This window comes from Ursus americanus, chromosome 24 (genome assembly GCF_024610735.1).
Source record: "Ursus americanus isolate L20-20 chromosome 24, mUrsAme1.1.p, whole genome shotgun sequence".
Lineage (NCBI taxonomy): Eukaryota > Metazoa > Chordata > Mammalia > Carnivora > Ursidae > Ursus > Ursus americanus.
Window position 1 is genome coordinate 35532507 of NC_142150.1, and position 19499 is coordinate 35552005.

General features: G+C 42.4%; 1 protein-coding gene across 4 annotated transcripts in view; it reads right to left on the minus strand.

The window, feature by feature from the left end:
• Positions 1-2499: 2499 nt before the first annotated feature.
• The window catches only part of LPXN (leupaxin), a 37325-nt gene continuing 20325 nt past the window's right edge, over positions 2500-19499 (minus strand). For all 4 annotated transcript variants that reach the window (XM_087854891.1, XM_045786734.2, XM_045786735.2 and 1 more), the window contains 6 exons: positions 17626-17725; positions 14591-14758; positions 13556-13729; positions 13383-13464; positions 4059-4207; positions 2500-3760 (listed from right to left, as the gene is read on the minus strand). In XM_087854891.1, the coding sequence (XP_087711017.1) occupies positions 3491-3760; positions 4059-4207; positions 13383-13464; positions 13556-13729; positions 14591-14758; positions 17626-17725 (943 nt within the window). In that variant the 3' untranslated portion in view covers positions 2500-3490. The remainder of the gene's footprint in view (positions 3761-4058; positions 4208-13382; positions 13465-13555; positions 13730-14590; positions 14759-17625; positions 17726-19499) is intronic.

A 19499-nucleotide genomic window follows, 5' to 3' on the forward strand; every position in this document is an offset into this window, starting at 1 on the left:
GTCACTTTTTCAGCCCCATGTGTGAGTGGCTGCCACCACTGCCCTTCGTAGGCACCTGCTCATGCCCAAGACACTTGCCCCTAAAGAAAGTTGTCACTCCTAGTCTTTATTTCAGCTGGAAGAGCTCCCTCTTCAGATTCCTAGACTGAAGCTGCTTTTGATGCTTCTTAATGCTGTATCTGTAGGCCAGTATCTCTGGCCCTGGTCTTCATGACACCATCATTCCTGGCTCTCTTCTGCTTCGGACTTCTGTTAAGTTCTCAGACATGTTCCTTTGCGGCACTAGAGATATCTGCTTGCTTACCTTCTGTATTACCTTGAAACTCAGAAATGCTTTAATATTTTTGTTTTCGAATATACAGTCCTACAAATTTGAGATTCATGACCCCCTCCTTACCAGTACCCAGATTTTTAAAGTAGGCACATCTCCTCCGTACAGCCCTTGTGCTTTCAGGAACTTAGCCCTGCCCCTAACTCTAGGAATGGTCTGGTTTGTCTTAAGCCAAGCTGCATAATCCATTCTCCCAGTAAAAATTACTGGTGAGTAATGACCTAAGCTGCTCCAAGTGAGGATGAATCTCAGGACTTTCACTTGCAAAGCTGGGGAAAAGGGCTCTTCCTCCCTCTACTGGTCATGAAAGAGACAGCATGTGGCTGGTAGCCATCCTTCCACCGCAGAAGTACCTGCTGGAACTTGTATGGAAAAGTCATTGTTGTCCTCCACCTTGGAGGACTCTATACTTATTCCAAAGAATAACCGGCCAAATGAATTGAGAAGTTTCTCTTTGAGAAATAGATATAGAGATTGAGATATAGGTATAATGCTCACTGGTGGGAAAGCCCCATTCCTTCAAGGTGGATTTTATTTTTTCAAAGCTAGAAGTTACTCGGAACCAAGAGTAAACAAGTAGACGATCAGTTTGAGCAACAGTATTTCTCGTGTGTGTGTGTGTGTGTGTGTGTGTGTGTGTGTGTGTGTGTTTTAAGGAAACTTCTTTTGAATGGTTTCCTTGCTGCTAAAACGCCCTGAATGCAGCCTCCCCTTCTTGAGTAAATATTACCACTTACATTCGTTGTAAGGAGAAAAAGTCTTCACTTCTTAGTTGCACCTGGTCAACACTGCCTTTTCTCTGACTTTTTAAATATATAGATTCTATCGATATCTCAAAATAGCCAATCCTCAAAAAAAAAAAAAAAGCACCCGAACATTCTTAAGGGCTAAAACCTCAAGTGGACTTAGTCGGAGTGCCGAGGCAGCCACGAGCGCTGTCGGGCTGGCACCTGCACGTGACATCACAGAGTGCAGCTACTGTAAGGCGGGTGTTTGGAAGAGGACAGAGTACTCTGCTTAGTCCGGTCTCAACCAAACAGGGCAGGAGGCCCAATGGCTCCCTGTGTGAAACTCCCATGCAGCTTGGCTACGTTGAGGATCCTGTTAACTGTTACTGCTTCCTCGTAATTCTCAAAACCCCCTTGCGATCCATTCCCATGAAGGAGACAGATGTGATCCAGTTTAACGAGAATCATTCTCTAAGAAGCCTGTTCCCATACCAGTCTAAAGACATTAAACTGGTCCTAGTTTTAAAAATACCTCTGGTAAAGGAATTTTTCTCAGCACTTTAAACTCTGGGTTTTTTGTTTTTGTTTTTTAATAATCACAATTATTTTAAGACCATGGTAAGAAAGGCATAGTACAGATTTTATCAATATCTCTTTTGAGGAAGCAGGACTCCTTCCGAAGCTTACTTGAGATAGGACATGAGAAAGATTCATTAATAGCTGACAAGCTTTTCTACAAATATACTTATGGTGGTTTGCAGAGGAACAAATAATTAAATGGAGATTTTCTTGGGGCTTAGATTTCCTAATCTGAACTGGAAATTATCAAACGATCCTTTATAGCAACTTTCTTGAGAGATAAAACCACCGTTTTGTTTGTCTTTTTGAGATAACTGTGAAGTTGAGGAAGATGTGTGTTTCATTTTTTAAAAACAGCTTTACTGAGACATAATTCGTATACAAAAAAAATGAAATAAGTCAAGCAGAGAAAGACAATTATCTTATGGTTTCACTCATTTATGGAACAGAAGTAGGAAGATCGGTAGGAGAAGAAAGGGAAGAAGAAAGGGGGGGTAAACAGAAGGGGGAATGAAGCATGAGAGACTATGGACTCTGGGAAACAAACAGGGCTTCAGAGGGGAGGGGGTGGGGGAACGGGATAGGCTGGTGATGGGTATTAAGGAGGGCACGTATTGCATGGTGCACTGGGTGTTATACGCAAATAATGAATCATGGAACTTTACATCAAAAACTAAGGATGTACTGTATGGTGACTAACATAATATAATAAAAATATTATTTAAAAAACTGGACTTATTTAATATGCACAATTTTATGAGTTTGTAGAAATGCATACAAGTATGAATTTTCAAGTGTGTGGTGGAGATCTGGTTTTTCTTTTTCTTTTTTTTTTTTTTTTTGTAAAAGTACCACGGATGATTCTTTTTTTTTTTTTAAGATTTTATTTATTTATTTGACAGACAAAGAGACAGCCAGCAAGAGAGGGAACACAAGCAGGGGGAGTGGGAGAGGAAAAAGCAGGAGCCTGATGTGGGGCTTGATCCCAGAATGCTGGGATCATGCCCGAAGGCAGATGCCTAACGACTCAGCCACCCAGGCGCCCCGAGATCTGGTTTTTCACTTTGGGTAAACAAAGTGATGAAAACAATTTTAAGAGGCTTTGCCACCTTTTAAGATGATTCAATCATCTCACTGCAAAAAATAAAATAAGATGAATGTTATGGGCCCGAACTAAGAGAAAAGTTAGTGCACAGGAGTCCCTCCTTTCAATTTCTTTTGATTAAGAAAAAGTGCCTATTGTAGGGAAGTAAACAAGAGATATGATATGGATTTAACCGCAGTGCCTAGTATATAACATAGGAAGCAGTTTCTCTCCAAACACGACAGTAAGACATTAAAACTGAAAGCCGTTTTATTTATCAGTGGTGTCAGTACTCAAAGTATTCCAGTTAAAATCTACTTCCTCTTGAAAAAGAGAAGTACACCAAAGAGAGATGCAGAGAGCTTCGGAGGGCCTCAGGATTCCCGACAGTGAGGATAATGCATTGGTCATGGGAAAGTGAGTCACAAGGAAACGAGGGAGGCGTGAAAAGGCCCAGGGACGAGGGCCGTCGCAGGAGTGAAAACGGGAGAAATCTGAGAAAACCGGTGGTGGAATGAATGTGCATGTGGTAGACGAATCTGCAGAGGCACGAGTGGCAGGACCCAGACCTAAATCCAAGAACCTGATCAAGAAAGACAGTAAGACTAGAAATCTAAAACCTCAGACTACGAGCCTAGCCATGCAGCAACTAGAAGTTGCTTTCTCTATACGCCCACTGAGCTGAAGAGCAGTAACGACAAAATACTCCTTCCCCTCCTGGATTAAGTTCTGTAGGGGCATCTGCGGACACTGTGGGTTCAGCTGAGATTACAGCGGGAAGAGTTTCACGAAGCAGGGTTGACAATAGGTCTTGTCATCCTGCTCCCTGAAGATGCCCTTTGACAGCTGTGTCAGGCAGAAAGCGCAGACGAAGTGCTCGGGATGGAACTTGTGGCCCATGGCACTGATGCAGCGGCCGGTGATGGGCTGCTCGCACCCGTGACACAGTGTTCCCCGGCGCTGGTGGTAATGGAGCTCACAGTACGGACGTCCGTCCAGTTCAAAGAAGGAGCCGGAGGAAAAACTGCTGAAGCAGTCCTGGGGGATAGAGCAAAGGGAAAGGAAAGGATGTCAAGAATTAGAACATCAGCAAAGTAAAACTTGCAGCCTTGAAATTCCGGCCAGTTACCTGACCAGTGGAGGCGAGAATATCACCCGCTTGCAAAAGAGATGAGCAAATGCCCATACTGGGTGCTGTGTTTTGGGCCTCCTTTTATTGGGCCCACATCAATCCCTCACCCCAAGCTGTGAACCCTCTTCCCAGCTGCTGTGCTGCCCCTCAGAAAGGAAGACCCTGGACTTTCCCTACGTCCAAAAGAGAAGCGAGTGTACAGACCCCACACACAAAGCATTCCGGGTGCCAGACGGTGTCCATAGCTGAAAGGTAGTTTTCCAACACTGGGCGGTTGCAGCCGCCACACTTGGGCGAGAACATGGCTAAGAAATCCTTCCGGCAGTATGGCTTCTTGTCCTTCTCGTGAAAGCCTGCAGAGGTAAAAGCAACAGTTCACGGTGAGGGGTGACACCTTCCAGCACGTTAGGCTGAGAAGAGGCCAATGATTTCAACTCTCCCAAACTCAGTGTCTTCATATTCAGGACGGACCTCAGCAGCTCATCATAGGAAATACATGAGAAACAAACAAACAAATACAGGAGTTAATGTGGGGCAGGTGTGTTAGTGCCGGGCCCGGCTCGTACCCAGCACTTAGTATCAGGGTCTAGTCCTGTTCGACACCTCTGTGCTAAGTACCGCCTGGCCCGCACAGCTTTGCCCCAGGCTTCGGCGTGGCTAATCCTACCTTATGATTCAGAAAGTGGTTCAAATATCACCTTATCAGAGGCGCCTCTTAGAGCCCGTATCTATCACCTCGTCTTTTTTTAAATCATCTTTCTAGCATTTACTACGATCTGAAACCATCTTTGTGGTCTGTCTTCCCACACAGGAGCAACAGCCTTGAAACTAGATATTGTTGGTCTTGTCACGTTGTACTCTAGTACCTAAAACAGCACCTGGAGAAGAGGGCTTAATCTTTAAAAAGAAAGGGCTATGAAATAATTTCCAAATGGATACAAGACTCTAAATGTAACAATTCAAACCATACAGAGACTTGAATCAAAAATGAATGGGTTCCTCTTTAACCTGGGTATGAGAAAACCGTGGTAAACATGGCTCAAATTTCAAAATCAAGCTAAAAATCAATAAATTCAGCTCCATTAAAAATATAGATGAATGACTTCTGCATGACCGAAAGCACCGTAAGCAAAGCCAAGACAAGGGACAAACCGAAGAAAATATTTGCCACTTTTATCTCAGAAAAATAGGGGGTGGGCTGACAAAGCAAATAAGTTCAACATCGTAAGGAAGGAGCCAGTCAAATCAAGAATAGGGACCATTTTACAGGACATAGGTTCCAGTTTCTTAACAAATTAATGATGTTAAAAAATTGGAAAGAGAGAATTGTTACAGGATTTTTAAATTTTGAGAGGTAAAACGGTCAAATGCAAGGCATACACTTTGCCTGGATCCAACTGATTCAGACAAACCAAGCAAATGACGTGTTTTAGATATCTGAGAAGTTTAGATGTGGGTTTTATATGATAATGAGGAATTAATAACTTTATTAGGTGTGAAGGTAGTTATGTTAAAAAAAAAAGTCCTGATTAATCAGTTAAAGATGATCCATGTTGAAGTATTTAATTGTGACCTAAGAGTTGTATGATTTGCTTTTAAATATTCCAGCAAGAAAAGGGGGCAGAAAAGTGGGTGGAAGTTAGAGGAAATTAGTTTGGTAAAACACAGATACTTGGTGAAGCCAGGCAGGAAGCAATTTCCATAATAAAAAAAATTAATCCATTTGTTACTGTGTAAGGGCTTTCTCTTAAATACTGTAATACTGGATATTTTAACAGTTGGACTAATGTTAGAAAAGCCCCTGGCTTGAGTCTTACACATCCTCTACCCGGTTAAGAAGGATGAGAAACCCAAGGTGATTACTTTTTTAAACCCTCTAAAATAAGTCGTCCTGGGGCACCTGGGTGGCTCAGTTGGTTAAGAGTCTGCCTTCCTGGATCAGGTCATGATTCCAGGGTCCTGGGATGGAGCCCTGCGTGGGGCTCTCTGCTCAGCGGGGAGTCTGCTTCTCCCTCTGCCTCTCCCCCCGCTAGTGCTCTCTCTTGCTCACTCTCTCTCTCAAATAAATAAATAAAATCTTTAAAAATAAATAAATAAATAAATAAATAAATAAATAAATAAATAAATAAGTCGTCCTCACAAAGAGACAAATAACACAAGATGAAATACTTTTAGTCATAATATGTTCAACATGAGTAAATCATGAAACTCAAAAGAAAAAAGTAAAGTTCTAATTTTTGCTAATTAGAAGGTTTAATTTCTAATTTTATCTAAGTAGTAAAAACAGCGTTAAATCAGTCTACATATTACTGGATTTTATATTACTTATTTATATATTCCCGGTGATAAAGTTAAATGTTACTATTCTTTTGGAAAATCATTTGGTAATGTGTATCAAGAATTTAAAAAAAAAAAAAAGATGTAGATATCTTTCTCCTGGGAATTAATCCATACAAACAATTGAAAGAAAATGTTATGTTTAAAGATATTCACTGCAGAGCTACAAACACACAAGAAGTAATCTAAATATACTGTTACAAACACAGTTGCTTACAATATTTGGAACTGTAAATAAAGCTTCAATGAACATCTTTGAGCACATATTTTTTTATAATTTGTTTACAAAAAGCCCTAATGGAATAATGGGCATTATTAAAATTATTATTATAAAATTATGAAGCCACATGAGGAAATGCTTAAGTGATAAAAAGGAATTTTAGGTACGCTTAACTAAGGTATGTGTAAATATTAACAAATGTAGAAAAATATTATTAGGGAAATTTTTTTATGTTCCATTAGGTTAACAACGGTAACAGGTTATAAGTGAAAATTTCTGCTAGGTTTTTTTTTTATCATCTTTACATTTTAAAAAAGAAACATATAATAAATCAATTCATCTTTAAGCACCTATTTAAGTAATATGTGCCCTCTGCTCTGAAAATCACTTCTCCAAGATTCCCAGACAGTCTGGTCCTTCACATCACTGAGGGGCCTGCTTAAGAGAACAGACCGAACCACCCTATCTCAAATAGCACCTTATCCATCACCCCATCTCCTAACATGTAGAGTAACTTGTAAGTGAGTTATAAGCATAGAGTAAGTTAGTTAATGAGTTAGCTAGTTTTGATTTTATCTGTCTCTCTCACTAGAACATATGCACCATGAGGGCGGGAACTTTATTTTTTGTCACTGTATCCCTAGAACCTAGAACGGTACCTGGCACATTAGATAGTAGTTGCTCAATAAACATTTACTGAATGAGCAGACATGTGAACAATACTACAGTTGCACGATTGAGACCATCGGCTCCAGAAGTACACTGTAGTTTAGAGTATCTCCAGAACTAACTAGAATATATGTAAACAGGTGAACTCTTCTGTAAGGAACTCTCCCTAGCATTTATCAGGAGTGCCTGTCTAGCATGAAGATTACTATTAGTAATCCCATTTATGCAGCACTGGCTTTAACCGGTTCCAACTGAGGGCTCTACCTGCGGTACTAAATTGAAATTGAATTCTGCACGCCAACGTTCCCATCTTACAAATGAGGAAAGGGAGGCTCACAAAAATTACAAATAACGAACTAGTCAGCAAGGGACCTGATGTTCAACTCTAGGCCTAACCTCAAAGCCTACCGTCAATGTCATGTCTCTAATTTAAATGCATCCTGGTAGTGACCTCTCTGTGGGGACTGATAGCATCAGCTGAGCCCAATATCATAGCCCAAAAGCTTTGTAAATATGAGAGCTCTATCCGTACCCCCACTAGAGGAGCACGTAAGCAAAGGGTGCACAGTGGATTGAAAAGCAGCCCACCTACGAATCGTTACTTCTAGGAACCCATTTTGACAGTAGCAGCCAGATCCAAAAAGGCAATAGAAGCAGCCAGGGTTGGGACCCAAATCATACAACTACAGGTTTTCTGTTCTCGCTGGGCATTTTTTTTTTATAATCCCTTGCTTTGCTCAACTATGCTGTCTTTGAAGACCAGACAACCGAATAGACTTCTGAGGCCTACAGATCCAAGAATCTAAACTAATTTTATAAGCTGTCCTGTGTTCTTCTAAAGCCCCTAGACACAGAAGAACTCTTTACTTTTTTTACTTTATCAAACAATGTCTAGAGTCTGATCGAGTACAAAAGAATGCAGGAAGGCCTACCATTTAAGAAAAACAAACCAGCACCCACAACCATCCTCCTTGCTTTTGTGTGGCACGGTATTTCTCAAACTGAACATGCATCCAAACTGAACTCTCATCCTGGAGAGCCTGTCAATATGCAGATTGCTTGGCCCTACCCCCAGAGTTTCTGATTCAGTAGGTCTGGGGTGGGGCCCAAGACTTTACATGTATGCTCCATAAAGCAAGTGACATAAAACTGAACTTGCCCATAAGTAGGTGTTACTTGAGAAAATTGTAAGACATGCCCACTGACCTAGGAATGACCCTCATCTAGGCATTTTCAGGGTAGCTGGCCTCCAGAATGACACAGCAGGGAAGGAACAGCCTCTGTTTCAGCTAGGGTGAGTCTCAGGAGAGGAATCAAAAGCAATCAGTCAAACTTGCTGTGATGACCCTGCACTTAGTGATCCAATAAACTGAGAAAGTTTCAGCAGTTACTTTCCTGGAGGCTCTCTCTGGGGCCAATTACCTCTGGAGAACGGATGAGAAACACTAACAATTAAAAGTGCCACGGAGAGAGGGGGGTGTTTATACTCTGGTGAGGCTCCTAGCCACCGGGGAAATTAGGGAGCACCTGCACGGCCTGGATAATGAACAACTGCAAAAGAAAGACACAGGCACCGAGGACCTGGTCCCTTTGGGAGGATGCTAAGGCCTGAAATGCTTAGAAACTTGAGCCTTAAAGAGGAATTCTCTGAACTGAAACAAAAATGCAGATGAATTTAATTTCCCAGAAGGCTCAGTGGTTAAGCTGTCATTATAGAAACTCTGTGTGTGACTATGTGACTTGGGGTGAGGCCAGATGCCACCCAATTAACGGACCAACCATATGGCAGGAGACCCATTTACAGACAGCAAAGGACAAAAACAAAAAAATAATCTAGGAGGAGCTTTCTGATAAATAAATGGCCTTCTTTCGTCAGGTGTCTCAATAAATGTTTTAAGTGTGGCCTGATGAGGACGTAAAGTCATAAAAGACTTGTCTGCTTAGAGGGGGCCGAAGTCAAGAACAATGTATTAGCTACCTTCATGGTACTTCCTGGTCATCTTATGGATAGGATACTTTTCTTTTGTACCTAACTTATGTCTCTTCTTGAAATATGCCCGTATTCTATTGCTCTGCTCTCCCACAACTTCCTCATCACAGTCGTCTGTGGGCAGTATTCACCTGCTGACTGTTCGACTCAACTAACTCTCACACTTCTATGGCGACCAGTATAATATAAATTTACCATGACACCCTTCAATATGATTTAGATTAAATCTCAATAAAAAAAATCCTGCTTAACTAAAGCACAATCTAGAAATGAAATACCTAATGATTTGTGAAAAGCATTGAACAAGTTTCAGTGAACAAGCAAATTACTACAAAGCACTTTGCTAGAGGATTATGTCAGTGCTACTGTGTCTGGGTCTATTGTCAAATAAAGTGGACCGTGGTGGTGCCAAGAAAGTAAAAGGATCCAACAGCAGAAGAAGAACTGAGTCTCTGTCAGGGAGCAGTTGTGATGATGCAGAAACAACACGGAACTTGCAGAAAGGGGACCTGAGTTTCAGTTCTAACTCTTTGACTTTCTGGCTGTATAACTTTAAGAAAAATATGTTATCTCCCTGAGGCTCAGTGTTTCCATCTATAACTAGGTAAAATGTGGGACAAAAATACCCTCACAAGACTGTGGTGGGGATTAAATGAATAATCGTTAGGAATATACATAATAACGTGCCTGACATTTAGGTGAGTCTCTGCGCTGATGAAGGACACGATACATGGGATTATTTTCACTCCCTCTTGAAATACCACCAACACGATCGTTAAAGAATTATTTAAAATAGAAACACCCAGGAGGAATAAGAGAAAAGGAGGAGATGCCACAGATGAGATATCAATAAAATTTTCTGAAATTTTAAGTAGGTATAAGAGTGGCAACTAGTTTGGCAAACAAGAAAACTGAAGCCTGCATTTCTCTAGCGGGGAGGGGCCAAGACAATTCAAGTTGGGGTTTTCCATAGCATCAGAGGGGCTCAGAGAGGGAATGTACAACATAGTCTTCAAGGCTGGAAACAGATTGGCTGAAAGTCTGAAGAGCAGTGATTAATTCTGGAAATATCAAACCAGAGAGTCTCAGGCCCTAAAAGACCTAACAAATTAATAGTCAGGCGTCTCCCAGCGAAATGGCCAGAACATGCTACCTGAATACCACACAGTTGAGTCTACCAGTCGACAAGTTCTTATACCCACAGAGCTTCCAATTCACATTTTAGTGTCCCATTCTTACATAGGAAACGGGCAACCAAAGATCAGCAGCATTTGGCCGAGACCAGCGTAACAAGGTGTAAGGCACAAGATGTAACAGACGTCGAATTTCAAATTGAGCTTTAAGACATCCCTCAAGGTAGGTAGCCAAGGACTGTTTACGTGATTCTTGAACTCCTCACTCACTGTGAGGATATAAAATGGGGAGGAGGAAGGGAAATCGAGAGGGGGGTTCTTTGAAGAAACCCATGGGTACTCTACCACCATCGCACAACCAAGAGGGACGAGGCATGGAACGGTTCCAGCTAACCTCAAGTCCAGAGAGGGACTTCGAAAGGGCCACTCAGAGAGCTGCATACATGTCCTGAGCCATCAGTGGGATACAGCTGATGGTATTTGACTCACTCCTGGAAAAAGTCCACGAGTGAGTCTGACTGAATAGGAAGACCCGGTTGTTAACTGACTACAATCCCACTGAGCATAAGAAAAAGGTGCCAGTTTTCTCATAAACTGTGAGTTTATGTGTGAAAGAGATATCTGGGACCACGGTAATCATTTCTAAGAGATCATCAGGAGGGAACAATGAAAACCCTGCAAAACTAATCTGTGTGGAATGGGTCCTTAAATGGGCCAAGCAGAAAACAGCCAGCTAAGACAAGTGAAGGGTAAGCAAGAGTTTGAAGTTGGACCTGTATGAAATCCACAAAAGCATCTGAGAAAAAAAAATAAAATAAAAAATATAAAATATAAAAAATATATAAAAATAAAATAAAATAAAAAATAAAAGTTAGTTAAATATCTGCCAGGTCCAGAGAGCATGAAGCAAATTTATGACGGTGCTAGGCAAGTTAGGACTTTCCTGCCTTCCAGGCTCATCTTCCTCCCCACCCCCGTTTCAACCCTGAAGGGGTCAGATATCAAGATTAGCAACAGGGGTGAGGGTGGTGGATGGTAAAGGCCTCAAAGGACAGATGAAGGGCCATAACACCCTTCCCTGGCCTCCAGCAGCTTAAAGGCCCGACCAGGGGAAAGTAGCGGTCACTTTATTATTTATTTATTTATTTATTTATTTATTTATTTATTTATTTATTTATTTAGTGGCGGTGACTTTAAGTAAGTTGGATCCTTTAGCTATTACACAGATGGAATTACCCAAGGACTTAGTTTTGTGTTTTGTGTCTGAAACTGATTTTCTATTTAGAACTGTTTTATTAAGAGTCTTTAGAAAAGACGTGGGACTGCCCAAGTTTTTATTTAGAAAAGAGGTGAATAGTTTCCCCACTGAGTTAATTCAAAAAGGACAGGAAAAAAAACAAACAAAATAAAGAAGCTTTCTGATTCCAAGCATGAGTCATACTTGTTCCAAACAAACACAAAAAGAAGTCAGAAAAAAAAAATCAAGGTAATTCAAAAGAAAGAAGGAAAAAGAAACTTGCAAAGAGACAAAAACCGATCACACAGAAAGGATCAGGAATAAGAACGAAATCTTAGGGGCGCCTGGGTGGCTCGGTCGATTACGCGTCCACCTTCGGTTCAGGTCATGATCCCAGGGTCCTGGGATCAAGCCCCACATCAAGCCCCACATCAGGCTCCTTGGTCAGCCGGGAGCCTGCTTCTCCCTCTGCCTGCCGTTCCCCTTGCTTGTGCTTGTGCTCTCTCCCTCCCTCTCTCTCTCTCTCTGTCAAATAAATAAATAAAATCTAAAAAAATAAAATAAAAGAAAGAACAAAATCTTAACTTCTCACCCATAGAAGCTGGAAGACAGTGAGACAATGTCTTCAGAATTACAGAGGAAAACAGTTTCGCCTAGAATTCTACGCCCAGGCAATGTAAGGTAGACAAGAGAATTACAGTATTTTCAGATATTTCAAGGTCTCAAAAGTTTTACCTCCTATTCATTCTTTCCTAGGAGCTGCTCCACCGAAATAAAGGTAGTAACATGTATTAAAAGGGAATCCAGGAAACAGAGGATCCAAAGAAAAAAGCAGTCAAGCAGTAAAAGGAATTCCCAAGAGAATGGCCGGAATAACTGCTTCACGGCAAGGCCTGAGGAGAAACCGTGTCAGGCGGGGGCGGGAGAATGGAAGTCTCCTGGACGGACGTCTCCAAGACAAAACACATGGAACTGACCTACTACCAGATGCGGCCGACCATTCTGAGAATGCTTTCCCAGTTCTGTCACATAAATTACAGCTAGGTACAATGAAAATTAAGCTTGTGAAAAAAGAAACCTAAATACTAACTTCAGGAAAAAGTTTATATGAAAAGGATGCCATGATAGTCATACCGATTTTTTCTGTCTCCATGTGCTGGTCACTGTTCTAAACACTATCCTGCCACCATCTCTTAAAATGCCCATAGTTACCCTGTAAGGTAAGATTACGGGGTAGGAATTACAACGAGGCCCATTTCACCAATGAGGAAAGCAAGGTATGGAGGCATTAAATGACTTGAATGATATCATACAGCTAATAAATACCGCAGCACAGATTGGAACCATGTAGTCTAAACTAAAATCTGTGTTCTGTTGTAACCGTGGTTTGCTACAAGGCTCAACAGTGAACAGTCTTTTCATGGTTGTCAATCTGTGCACATTGAATACTGGTCTGATCTACAATTATGACCTGATTATATACATTGAGAGAATGGGGGGAGAGGAAGTATGTTGGGGTAAGGTGGGGTAGGAAATCCTCATCTTCCCTGGTAGAAAGTTAATACATAACGGTTAAAATTAGAAGGAAAAAAAATCAACCTATAGTAATAGAAGTATACTCCTTAAAATATACAAGTAAATAACAGAAGAAAAAGCTGAAAAAATTTGGAGAGGATAACTGGATTTGGGGGTAGAGAAAGGAAAAGCCAGGGACTGATCCTTTTCACTATTACCGTTAACATAATATTTGAGCTTTTAAACTATGCATTCGCATTTCTTTAAGAAACCAAGTTAAACAAAATTTGTAAATATTGGGAAAAGGTAAGGAGGGTTGGCATCTAGTACTCAAATGGGCCCTTGGACACTAGCGGCAGGAACCAGGACTACCGCGGCAGACCACGGAAAAGCTCGGGCTGGTCTTCTCGTAACTATCCGGGCGTACCTTCTGCACCAAACACCTCTCCACAGTGAAAGCAGAAGAAGTGCTCTGGGTGCCAGGTTTGGTTCATTGCCGTCAGCACTTTCTGGAAAAGGAACACATGGAGCGATATTAGAAAGCCTCAGAGCTATAAACCAGGACCGCGGTGCGGAAGCAGGAGAAAGGGGCTGACTTACGTCCAGGATGGGAGCCGCGCAGTAAGCACAGCGTGGGGAAAAGAGGTGGTGGTAGTCCTTGGGGCAGTAGGCCAGGCCACTCCGCTCAAAGAAGGGACTGGAGCCGATCTCCTCTTTGCAGTGAGTGCACACAAAGTGCTCCGGATGCCACGCTTGCCCGAGAGCATGGATCACCTGGGGAGGAAATGAAGCATGGCAGGCGACGGCAGCTGGAGGCTGGAGCACCTACAGGTCGCACAATTCTGGACAGCACTTTTCACACGGTATTCCACACAAACGGCGCCCCCTGGGGTTACACCAACACGGAGGCCTAGACCCAGGTTCCACCTCTGTGGTCTGTTGTCCATGCTTTATGGAGAGTAAAAGGGTGCCCAGTTTCCTGACTGATCGTGCTGATAAAAGTCTGTAAATGTTCGTTACCACGACACGCTCTGGAGGGTGGGGGAATCCAAACCAAGCACAGTAGCAATAGACAGGGATAACTACAGTCTGGCCTGGAAGGGATCCCTGGAAGAGGAAGGGGCCAAATGAAAGTCTTTCTTCCTCTGGTCCGAACACCTCATCTCCTGCCCCACGCTGAGTCAGGTCTCAGCCCTTTATGGTGGTTTTGGTGACGGATGATGCAGAGCCCGAGTCTGTGGCCATGATGTGGAGCTGAGTCTGCTGAAAGTGACCAGCACCGGAAGTACAGAAAAGCAGTTAAGAGTCACACTCGGGAATCAGGCTCTCCCAGCTCAAATCTTCCCTCTACCTCTTTCTAGATTGGACGTGTCAGTTAACATCCCAGAGCCTTTGGTTCCCTCCTCTTCAGGAAGGAACAATAATAGAGTCTCCCTTGAAGGGCTGATGTGACCATTAAATGAGAGTACTTGCGAAGTGCTTAGCTCAGTGCCTGGAGCACTGTAAGGGATGAGTGATTATTAACTATTATGAAAATGTCTTAGGATAGAAGGCAATAGAGCAATCCTTGGTGGGACAGAGATAGACATACACGCAGACAGCTGGCTACAGGACCAACATCCTGGCCCATCGCACCTTCCCAGCAATCGGTTTCTGACAGGAAGCACAGTGGCCCTTGGGCACTGTGGCAACTCCAAGGTCCTGCAGATCCTGCTCCAACCCCCCCAGCATTGAGTCCAGGGAGGCCTTGGGATCCTGCTTATTTGCTGTGGGTTTCTTGCTGGCATCTGCTTTCACTGCAACCTGGCACGAGGGAAAGAACCATGAAAAAAAATCAGTCTCGTGTATACTTCCCCTTGTGGGCATCCCCTACATGACCCCATAAGCTCACCTCTACTGACTGATGCTTTCTTCTGTACCTACCCTCCGTCCAAGGCAGTGGCAGAGTCCAACATTGTAACACCGATAAAAATGCTACCACCTCCCTTTTATCCTAAATTCCTCAGGCCAGATGAAATAGAAGTAATCTTCTCCACTTGTAAATCTTTTCTGACCATGGGAAATTGAGTGTATGAAGATGATACCCTTCCTCACTCCTACAATGACCACAGGTCAACAATTAATCAGATCTTCTTTTTACCCATTTATTCTGCAATGTTTATTGAGTACCTATTTTGTGCTGGTCACAGCTCCAGGCTATTGGTATAGTGCAATGTACATGGAGACGGAGGGTGTGCCCTCATGGAGTTTACTTTCTCTGGGTGACAGACAATAAACGATTAAATAAATGTATGATGCAATGTCAGGTAGAGATAAGACTTAAGTTATAAATGAAGACAGAAGTCCCAGAGGGTAGGACAGTGAGAGAGAACTGATTTAGAAGAGGGTGCTCAGAGAAGGCCCTCTAAGGAGGTGGCATTTGCACAGATATCCCATGATGTATTCAGGGGCCCAGAAATACTGATATTGGTGGGAAAACATTCCAGAGGAGAGGAAGGCCCAGAGGAAGGGAACAGTTTGGTACGTTAGGAGAAGAGTCAGAAAGGTCAGGGCGGAGGGGTGCTGGAGCAGAAAGAGTTAAAGTGTGGCAGGAGAAGACAATGGAGAGAGAGAGGCAAAGATCATGTGGGGCCCTCATGGTAAACTCAGGTTTTATTCCAAGGGTGATGGAGCCTCTGGGGGAGTTCAAGCATGACAGCAAATGAATCGGATCCATGAGATCCCTGTGGTAGCTGAGTGAGGAATCAGTGTAGGCAAGCAAGAGCGGAATCAGAGACACTAGTCTGGAAGGAGATTATTGTTAACGGTTCAAACCAGAAATAATGACTTGGTCCAGTGTTAGGGGAGAAGGTGATGAGAAGCTGTCAGATAAGACTAACTGATGGACTGGGTTGATTTAAGCAGGTCCCCCAAAATAGTTATTATAATCCATTCAAAGGAAAAGCCTCGAATTACAAAAAAAATGCTATGCCCAGCTTGTCCTTCATCACTTGATGTCTTGATTCTCTCTCTCAACTCCTTTCCGACTGGGCTACCACTGCCACCGACCTAATACTTCCTGATCAGGAAACAGGTGCACTCTGCGGCCTCCACAGCATCAGATTTGCACACACTAGACAGACTTCAGAGTCTCCCATCTGCTGCCCTCACTTTACCTTTCCAATCTCATCTTTCATTACTCACTAAAAGCCTCCATTGTTTGAGGCCAGCCAGGCTCCCTGCAGTCTCCTGAATGTGATTTGTTACTGTCTGCCCTCAGGCCTCTACGTATCCTATTTTTACTGCCAGGAATAACCTCCCATTATCTCACTAATCCAAAATGCTCATTTCCCTTCAAGAAACTTATCAACTGACAGATTTCCTTCCTCCTCTATTATATAATGTTACTTAATGTTGAAGAGATTAGTGTTCCAAAGGTTACCGTCTGGAAAGCCCAAAAGGGTCATCGATTGTGTAAAACACAATTTTACACATATATATACATATACACACACTTATATCTATCCATATCTCCATCTGCTTGCTTACATATTTCAGAATACTTCTGAACGAATATGTAAGAAACGGGCAGAACTGGATGGCTGGGGACAGGGCTGATAGGGAAACAGCTCACTGCCAATTTTTATACTTTTGATTTTTGTACACCATGAATGTATGGCTCATTCAAAAAATAAATGGATATTTTAAAAATGTAAATAAACCATGACACACGCTAAATCAATTAGGAAACACAATTAAAACTCCTAATGTAGATTTTTTCCCAGTATTTTCAGATATACAATACAATGAGGAAATGTACCCAGCTCTATTGTAGGCACTGAAGAAAATTCTTCTGATGTTCATTCATTTGTTCCTCTAATATGTCAGGAATCGTGCAGGCATTGGGAGTCCAAAGGTGAGTCACAAAGATCAGGTTCCTGACCTCCCCAGTCATGCACCTTTATATATACTGCACCTTGCAATTATTTCATAGCCACTCGTGTGTGCATATCGAATCCTCCAATTTAGAGCGGTTGAATTCTCCACCTTAAGAATTCTAGATGATTTCCCTTAATAAATCATTAAGCCCACTTTTCTGATTTCCATCCCCTGCCAGGCCACGTGAGCTCGCCACTCATGCTCTAGAGGCTAGAACGAGGAGGCGGATTTTATCTCAGTACGGGGCTCAGGACTCCTCATCCTCCCTACTTTCAGAGCCACTGTCTGATCTCCCTGGCTCTGCCTCGGTTTGCCCTCCTCTGTCCCACTCAGGCAGGTCTCTCACGGTCCTGCCACATTGCATCCAGCCTTGAATGCCTGTGCCCTCGGGCTCATGCCAACTGGAAGGGCCTCTTCTCTCATCTCTGTGTCCAAACCCTTTCCACTCTTCAGAGTCCATCCCACATCCCGCCACCGCCTCTGATAAAGTGTCCACATTCCTAATGTTGGCTGCACATATTTTGATAAACCATCTGTGTTTTAGTCTACAAGTGTTACGTGGGCTTCTGCTTCATTTTACCAAGCACATTCCACACTCCTTGAGATCAGAGCCTGCATCATATTATCTTTTGTGTCCAGATAACACATAACACAAAGTTGAGTTCATCCGCTGAATTAAATTTAGTCTGGGAAAACTAATGACAACCAAGTGTTCCGAGCTCCGCGGAGACACGCCTGGCAAATGCGCTCACCTGGGTCTGCATGTCACACAGGTGGGCCATGAGCTCATCCAGCTGAGCAGCCGCGGACGTTTTCGGAGGATGTGGTGCTCCCTTTGGCTCTTGGATCTCACTACAGGAGAGAAAAAAATCCTAACACCTCAAAACTCAGATAAATGTTAAGCCACACATAAAATACCAGAAAATGAAGTTTTAACTATTAACCCCTTCGATGTAAGTATTTAAAAACAGGTAGTGGACTAAAAATCTGGACAAGGTCTCCCTGCCTTTTGTCTCCATATCTCCGTTCTGGTCATCTCACAAACCATTGTTCTCCAGTACATGAAGAAAAGCACTGGAGGGGTAGCTGGCAGGCCATTTTCCCCCAATGGCCAGGTGCAAAACAGCCTCTAAAAGGACCTTTAAGGAGACAATGGCCTGATATACATTTTTTAGTTTCAAAGCGTTCTTTTTGAAATTATAAAGTATTACACTTTCTCTCACTGTCAGGCGAAAGATAAAAACTAAGTAAGAAAAAAGAGCAAGCATCAGCAAACTAAGGTCCATGGGCCAAATGTGGCCATGCCCACTCATTTACATACTGCTGCTTTCTTACAGAGTTGGATGGTTCCAACAGAGCCCTTGTGGTCCAAGGTCTAAATATTTACTGTCTGCCCTTTAACAGAAAAAGACCACTGATATAGTTTAGACAATGTACATAATGTTGGTTTCACATCCATATAATTGTGAATAAATTGATGATTAAAATCTGGACCCAAGAAACAGAATACAGAGTCTATTCAAATCTTTTTTAAAGATTTTATTTGTCAGAGAGAGAAAGAAAGAGAGAGAGAGAGAGAGAGCACACAAGCAGGGGGAGCGGCAGGCAGAGGGAGAAGCAGACTCCCCACTGAACGGGGAGCCAGATTCGAGGCTCGATCCCACGACCCAGGAATCATGACCTGAGCCGAAGGCAGATGCTTATTAACTCACTGAGCCACCCAGGCACCCCAGCCAATTGTTAGCAAATTAACTGTGTACGAGAGCACAGATTAAAAGCTCAATTAATTCTAAAAAGTAAATCATACAGAACATATTCTCCTATTGCTTTAATACAAATTAATCATAAGAAACCTACCCACTTAAGAAAAAATAAAGCACTTCCAAATAATTCTTGTGATGAAGAAAAAATAAACTGAAGTTTTAACCTATTTAGAAATAGCAATGAAAGCACATACACACATACCCTTCAAGTCGAACCAATATATTTTTTTAAGATTTTATTTATTTTTCAGAGAGTGAGTGCATGCATGTGTGCACGCATGAGCCAGGGGAGGGTCAGAGAGAGAGGGAGAAGCAGACTTCTCACTGAGCAAGGAGCCAAATGCAAGCCTCCATCCCAGGACCCTGGGATCATGACCTGAGCTGAAGGCAGATGCTTAACCAACTGAGCCACCCAGGCGTCCCACTAATATGTTATTAACAGGAAAAAATACAAGTGGACTCCGGTGCAATATTGAAAAATAAGAGACTAGAAGCAAATAAACAAAACATTCAACTCAAGCATCTCAAAAAAACACAAAACCCTAAAATAATTAAACAGAAGACTAAAAGCATAAATTATTGAAACAGAAAACAAACAGAAACTGAGGTTTTGGGGAGCATTGTGTAAATTTCAAGTACACAGAAAAATATGGAAAATCACCAAATAAGTTCTATAAATATCACAGAAACTCAATACTAAAACCAGACAAAAAGAGCACAGTGTATGTGTGTACGTGTGTGTGTGCGCGCGTGTGGTGGGGGGAGGTAGGGGGGAGGGAAGGGAAGTTTAATAAAAACAGCAGAAATGAGTTTTAAAAACATCCTGGCTAGATAGTGTTATGACAGTCTTTCAAGCGTGGTTC